Source organism: Mus pahari, chromosome 19, assembly GCF_900095145.1.
Source record: "Mus pahari chromosome 19, PAHARI_EIJ_v1.1, whole genome shotgun sequence".
In the NCBI taxonomy this organism is placed as follows: Eukaryota; Metazoa; Chordata; class Mammalia; order Rodentia; family Muridae; genus Mus; species Mus pahari.
Window position 1 is genome coordinate 85,385,395 of NC_034608.1, and position 7,323 is coordinate 85,392,717.

Below are 7,323 nucleotides of genomic sequence, written 5' to 3' on the forward strand. Positions count from 1 at the left end.
ACACACACTCACACACACACACACACACATGCACACACACAGAGACACACATGCACACACAGACACACACAGAGACACACACATACACACACATACTCGCACGCACGCACGCATGCACGCACACACATGCACACACACAGACACACATGCACACACAGACACACACAGACAGACACACATGCACATAGACACACACGCGCACACACACGCACACAGACACACACGCACACACACACGCACACGCACACAGACACACGCACACACGGCATGTAGGGACACACACACAATATATGAAGGAACACACACCAAATATACATAAATTAACCTGTGACCGGCACACGCCTGTCATCTCAGCATGGGTGGCTGAGGCAGGAGAATCACCAGGAGTTTTGGTTGGGTCAGCCTGGGCTACACAGTGAGACCCTCCCTGGCAAGGACTAGCCCATTTTGACTTCCTTATCTTGCTTGTCCGCGAGAGTACCTCCTTTAGACAATGCTAGACGGTTCTAGCTGCATCCACGGTGCTGTGAGACCTACCTGAGAAAGCATTCCCACCTAGGTGAGCCAGAGGAAGAGACAGGAGGGCATCCTCAACCCCCACTTAGAGGAGGAGCGTGGCGGCCAGAGAAACATGGGCATTCAAGATAAAAGGGGTATCCCCGGGTGTCTGGGGACAGGGGCCACCACGTGCCTTGAGCACGGTTCACCCCGTGCTGAGGAGGCGCTGGGGTGCCAAGGAGAAAGGGCTGGAGGGAACCCCGTGTAGCCCGCCATTCCTGCGGTCCGCCGGCAGGGGCCGCGCGTGGGCCAGGCGCTGCCAACCTGGGTGCGCACCTGCAGCCTGGGCAGACTGCAGGAATGGCGGGCTCCCGGCTGCTGCCCCTGGCGCTGGCTCTGCTGCTGCTCGCGAGACCCGGCGACTCCTCCGACATCCTTGCGGACACAGGTAGGCTGGTGGAGGGAAAGGGAATGGTTCCGGTGGACAGCGGGGCCGGGACACAGGGCTTCAAACCCTTCTCTTCCCTTTCCTCCCAGACACAGTAGGGTTGGTAGCAACCCCTAAGGATCATCTGAGTTGAGGCAGAAGCCAGTGGTTTCCGGGATATTTCAGGGCTTCTGGCGCAGTCCTGCCCCATCCAGAAAGTGGGGCCTACACCCCCTCCCCCCCCAGTGATTCGAAGGGCCAGGGATCTGGGCTCACTTTCTGTTCATTCACTGACCCTGTTCCCTTTAGGAGTTCGTGGTGCCGGACTTATTTCCTTCCAGCTACTGCTTTAGACAGTTGATTTATAACAGTTGATGGTTTTATTCCAAAAGCCCCACAGTTATCCCTGGAAGCCCAGGCAGGCTCCAGCCTGTGGACGACCCTGTTAAGGACAATTGGCACAGCTCCGTACCTGCCAGCTTCCATCTCAGAGACGGAGGGAAAAGTGCAATACCAGACACATTGCCAAAACACCCCTATTTTCCTTTTGTTGTTGTTTTTGTTTTTTGTTTTTCGAGACAGGGTTTCTCTGTGTAGCTCTGACTGTCCTGGAATTTGCTCTGTAGATCAGGCTGGCCTTGAACTCAGAGATTAGCCTGCCTCTGCCTCCTGTGTGCAAGACTAAATGCGTGCGCCAGGTTCTACTCTCCTTTCTGTTTAACTTTCCAGAAATTTATGAAGACCTATTTGGTGCTAGGTTCTTAGTAGGGCTGGAGATTGCTACCACCTCCTCTTTCATCACTTAAAACCTTAATTAATTAATTGATTAATTAATTAATCCTGGTTTGGCTTAGGGTCCACTATGGCATCCGAGTCAATTTCACTTCCTCGGGAATTTCTCATCCAGTCTACTCACATCCTTAGGTTCCTTTGCCACAGGGCCTGGGAGACTGGGGTGTGGCAGGTGGGGTCAGCACCCCCTTCCCACACCTAAGTGTTATTTCCTCATATCTGCTGTGTGGGGTGAGGCGTGGGCTGGGCAAAGCAGCAGATGCGGCCTGTGCCCTGCACACCTGGGTGGAGAGACCTGGATCTGGAAGGAAGTCATGGGAGGGGGAAAAACAGGAACTCTCTCCACAGCCTCCGAATGTCTCCAGGGTGGGGGAAGGGTGTGGTGGGAGGTGAAGCAAGGGCTGGAGGGAGGGATGGTGTGTCAGAGACCTGAATCCTGATGTTGGCTCGGCGGTAGAGGGTGTGGCCAGCATTTTGGGGGCAGAGTTCAAGTCCTAGTTTAAGTCAGGGCTTCCCGGTTCTCAGGGTTCTAGAAAGTTCTGGATGTGGAGGTGGTGCCTGCACCCGAGGGGAGGGGCAGAGTTGAGTAATGTTTCAACTTTCTGTGACTGTTTCTCTTTCTGTAAAGCAGAAGTCACAGGCAGTGATTGAGTGGTAACAGGTGGCACTCCAGAGCCTAGCTCTGTGGAGTCAGGCAGGGTTGCATTAGGCGGGCCAGAGTGCCGGCAAGCTGAACTCAGAGCGCTCATGTTCAGTCACAGGTATGCTGGCCAGGGGTTGAGATTGAATTTGAGCAGCGTTCCAGCCCAGGATGCCCGTTCGCAAGCTTCTTAGACACACATCCACATCTTTTTTTTTTTTTTTTTTTCCAGATGAGAGTGAAATAGAAGAGCCAATCCCTGTCCCCACCTCCCCAAATCCAGAGACAACCTCTGTCCCCACCTCCTCAAGTCCAGAGACAACCTCTGTCCCCACCTCCTCAAGTCCAGAGACAACCTCTGTCCCCACCTCCTCAAGTCCAGAGACAACCTCTGTCTCCACCTCCTCAAGTCCAGAGACAACCCCTAAATCTACCTCCACAAGTCTGGAAACCAGATCACCTCCAGACTCCACAGCTCCAAACCGAGGCTCAGCCTCCCCAGAGCCAGAGACAGCCTCTCTCCCCACCTCTGGGTTCCCCAGTTCCGAGCCGACCACCACATCCCAGTCCACGAAACAAGGGTTGCCCACTACGTCCAGCCCACGCCAGGGTGAGTGTAAAGATTGGCTGAAACCTGACAGCAGTTCTGGAACCAGTCAGCAGGTGGCGACACAGACCGGGAAGCATGTGGGCAGGCCTGAGCCACAAGCCATCTAAAGCCATACTTTACTGGGTCTGTGGCCTTAGTAACTTGCTAGTGTGTGCTGGCTCCTGAGGACACAGCCATGTGCAAGAGAACAGGTTCCATTATCTAGGTGTCGCTGTGTGTGGTGGTCCAGTGCTGTGTCCCTAACACTGTGAGGAGGAGGTAGGAGGATGGCCTCAAGTTTGAGACTAACCCAGGTCACATGGTGGGTCCCTGTCTTTTAAAAGAGAACCAAGGGGTTGGGAGGAAAGGAAGAAAAAGAAAAAGAAAACCAAGCAGGGTGATGGTGGTTTAGCGCTCAGGCAGCGGCAGCAGATCTCCGTGAGCAGCCTGACAGCCTGGCCTACACTGTGAGTTCCAGGATAGCTAGGGCCAGAAACCTTGTCTTGAAAAATTAACAAGAGGGGGAACAGGAGGAGGAGGAGGAAAAAGAGGAGGGTAAGAAGGAGGAGGAAGGCCAGGCATGGTGGCGCAAGCCTTTAATCCCAGCACTCGGGAGGCAGAAGCAGGCGGATTTCTGAGTTAGAGGCCAGCCTGGTCTACAGAGTGAGTTCCAGGACAGCCAGGGCTACACAGAGAAACCTTGTCTCGAAAAACCAAAAATAAATAAATAACAAAAAATAAATAAATAAATTTGAACAAAATATACAATTTTTTTTTAAAAAGTTCAGACGCACAAACAGGATGCATTTTAAAACGACTTCAAAAATTAAAAAGCATTGTATGTCAATTCCTCATCTCTCCNCAGCAACCACATGGTGGCTCATAACCATCTGTAACAAGATCTGACTCCCTCTTCTGGAGTGTCTGAAGACAGCTACAGTGTACTTACATATAACAAATAAATAATAAATCTTAAAAAAAAAAAAAAAAAGAAAAAGAAAAGAAAAGAAAAGAAAGGAAAACAAGGAAAGAGAGAACAAAAAATCCACATGAAATTATATACTTGTTTATAAACAACATAGGTCCTGGAGTGCCTCAAGAGCTAGAGCTCCTGCCTAGAACCCCCCAGTGAGGGGCTGAGGGCGTGGCTTGGGGGTGGAGCTCCTCCTCAGGAACCCTCAGTGAGGGCCTGGGGCGTGGCTGTGGCCAGGGCTGATCCCTCCCTCTTCCCAGATGCAGACAGCCTCTGGACCCCCACATCACACAGGAACCCGGGGGTGGTGATTGCTGTGTGTCTGCTTGTGTCCGTCTTACTCATTGGCTCTGTGTTCGTCGCTGTGAGACATTGTAACCGAGATGCTCCAGCTTTTCGTAATCTGGATACAGTCTCTATGGTGAGATGGGTACAGCCAGGGTTGGGCTGCTGACTTCCCAGTAGACAGACCCCTGCAGTAGAGCCCTGTGGTGCTTAATGCTAATCTATTCGTGTTCCTCTTCTAGGGCAGCGTGAGCCAGGGGCTGCCATTTGCTGACCGCCTACAGTCGTGACTCTCAGAGGACTAGAGATGTGGTGGTGGTGGGGTGACACCTGGAAAGCGCAGTGTCTGGAAACATTCCCCCAACTCACCCGCACCCCCACTATCCTGACCTGGGGATAAGTGGCAAGGAAGACAGCTGGAGCCCAGGAATTTCAGGCCAGTTTGGCCCAAAGATCTAGTACACAACTCAGAAATGAATCAAGGTGTGATGGAGCATACTTGTCGTCCCTGCACTTGGGAGGTAGAGACAGGAGGATCGTGTGTTCAAGTCCACCCTGAGCTACATACGGGGTTTGAGGTCAGCCTGAGCTACATGAGACTCTATCTTTAGAAAAAAAAAATTATGGGAGACTGGAGAGATGGTTCAGTGGTTAAGAGCACTGTCTGCTTTTCAGGGGACCAGGGTTCTGTTTCCAGCACCCACATGTAAGCAATCCCTGTCTCAGGGCTCCCGTGGCCTCTTCTGTCCTCTGCAGCCTCCAGGCTCACAAGTTATACACAGACATACACGCAGGCAAACCACATTAAATAATAAAACTAAATAAACATAAGCTAAGTAAAGTCTCATGACTTACGGGTTGAGTCCCTCTTTGCCTTACTCCGGAATCACACTGTCGACCCCGTGTCTGCTTTCGGGGGGGGGGGGTGACAATTGGAGGATGTCATTTCAGGGTCAGAGGTCAGGGCTGCCGTCCTCACCTCCCAGGACTTGTGTGACCCAGTGTCCTGGCAGGACAGAGGCCACTCTCTAAGGAACCGGATGATCTAACCTAGCGGGAGGCAGCCGGGGGGAAAGCTATAAACCCACGTCCAGGGCAGGCACCCAGGTCACGGGAAGGCCCTACAGTCGGAGAGGCAGGGGCCTGTTTCCTGATGAAGACATCGAGGCCTACCTGGCTGTGAAGTGAAGAGGCGTCTTCGGGCTGCTGGAAGGAGCTGAGTTTTCCAGCTTCAAAACCGTGGGGCAGGAGGTACCAAGTGGGCTGTGGGGTCAGGGAGAGGAAGGAGCTGGCCGGCCTCTGCTCCTCTCTGTACACCCTGCTCTCCACCATTCCCTCGGAGACTACAGCCTGGGGACCCTTCAGTACAGGTGGGGGTGTCTCCCTAGTTGCTGTGATGTTTGACAGCAGGTTGAAGTGACCTCCACCCACAGCAGGTCACGCTCTGATGACTACCGGAGTGGGTGGCAAGAGGTCTCCTGGCCTGTCTTCGGGGGAGGGGGGTAGGGTAAAACATTAACTTGCTTCACAGCCACAGACTGGAGTGGCCTCAAGGTCTCCTTGGCCACATTCCGTCTTCCAGTCCCAGCTCCCTGGCTTTCCAACTTCTGACTGTAGGTAACTTGTGGGTAAGGTTTGACCAAAGAGGGTCACCAGCTGCCTGGACCAGCACAGCATAGTGGGATAGCTTTCCTAAAGCCTTGAGGCGCCTTGACTGGTACCCCAAAATACTAAGGTAACGCTTCAGTCTCAGGCCGTTTCTGTCCTCTGTCGGGTGTAAACACATTAACAAGTGAACCTTTGCCTGGACACTCACCCCTCCCCTCCCCTCCCACTCAGTCCTGTTTTGGTCACATACTTGGTCACACACCTCCCTGCCCTTGTGGTCACCCTCCTCCAGTCCTGACGGTGCCTCTTGGCTCAGGTCCAGTCTGGTGTTCACTTAAAGAACCCAGCTGGGAGTGGGACAGGACCATCTGTCCTCTGCTCCTGGGGAGGTCACAGAGCACACTCACAGCACAGGTCCCCACGGGAGCAGCTGGATGTGAGTACCACATCTGTGCCAGTGTGAGAAGGCCTACCTCTCAGGAAACTCGGGTCTCAGAAACCCCACCAAGCGCAAGAGTCCCTCTGGGAGCTAAATGGTTCTCCTAGGTGACCTGGACCCAGGATTCTAGTCCCCAGGACGGGGTCTGAGTGCCTGCAGCAGCCTCGCCAGGCAGCTGTGACTTCGCTGCCTTGCTGATGTGGCTCTGGGCTCTGCGGGTGTGGGGTGGCCCGGCAACTGGCTGGGAGCTGGTCTCACTGATCCCTGTCATCACAGAAGCCTGCACCATGAGGCGGAGTGGCACGGCCCTGTCCTTCCTGTGGGCTGAGGTGAGTAGGCCGGGACTGGGCTCCGTGCAGGAACCGGGGACTGAGGTCCCTGCTCTGAAAAGGCCACATGCCCCACATGACACACCGGAAACTCAGGGACGGCGAGGCTCCTTGAGCCCAGGGCCTGAATGCAAGATAAAAGTAATTTTAAAGATTTATTTAAATATTAATTAATTAATTAATTTATGACTACACTGTCGCTTTCTTCAGACACACTAGAAAAGGATATTGAATCTCAGTACAGATGGTTGTGAGCTACCATGTGGTTGCTGAGAATTGAACTCAGGACCTCTGGAAGAACAGCCAGTGCTCTTAACCACTGAGCCATTGCTCCAGCCCTAAAGATATTTTTATCATTTTGTGTATGGGGTTTCTGCCTGAATGGTTTGTCTGTGTACCACATGGGTCAGGGCCCACTCAGGCTAGGAGAGGCCAATCCATGCCCTGAGACTGGAGTTAGTTACAGAGCCCTGGTCTCCAGCTGCCAGTGCTGTACCCACTGGAGTTACAGAGCCCTGGTCTCCAGCTGCCAGTGCTGTACCCACTGGAGTTACAGAGCCCTGGTCTCCAGCTGCCAGTGCTGTACCCACTGGAGAGTCATCTCTCCAGACCCCTCTGCCTTCATTTGTTTTAGATTTATGGTTCCTCTGTGGTGTGTGTGTGTGTGTGTGTGTGTGTGTGTGTGTGTGTGTGTGAGAGAGAGAGAGAGAGAGAGAGAGAGAGAGAGAGAGAGAGAGAGAGAG

The 7,323-nt window shown here is 53.2% G+C and overlaps 2 protein-coding genes across 2 annotated transcripts in view; both read left to right on the forward strand.

The window, feature by feature from the left end:
* The first annotated feature begins 822 nt into the window (after window positions 1-822).
* On the forward strand, window positions 823-5,038 carry LOC110336185 (integumentary mucin A.1-like). Its single transcript, XM_029532218.1, has 4 exons — window positions 823-946; window positions 2,590-2,967; window positions 4,180-4,340; window positions 4,447-5,038. Exons 1-4 carry the CDS (start codon window positions 859-861, stop codon window positions 4,492-4,494), a joined length of 675 nt encoding a protein of 224 aa, XP_029388078.1. The 5' UTR covers window positions 823-858; the 3' UTR covers window positions 4,495-5,038.
* Window positions 5,039-6,128: 1,090 nt separating this feature from the next.
* Pde4c (phosphodiesterase 4C) overlaps window positions 6,129-7,323 on the forward strand; it is a 29,257-nt gene continuing 28,062 nt past the window's right edge. The window contains exon 1 of the mRNA XM_021218965.2: window positions 6,129-6,580. Within this exon, the coding sequence (XP_021074624.2) occupies window positions 6,449-6,580 (132 nt within the window). The 5' untranslated portion in view covers window positions 6,129-6,448. The remainder of the gene's footprint in view (window positions 6,581-7,323) is intronic.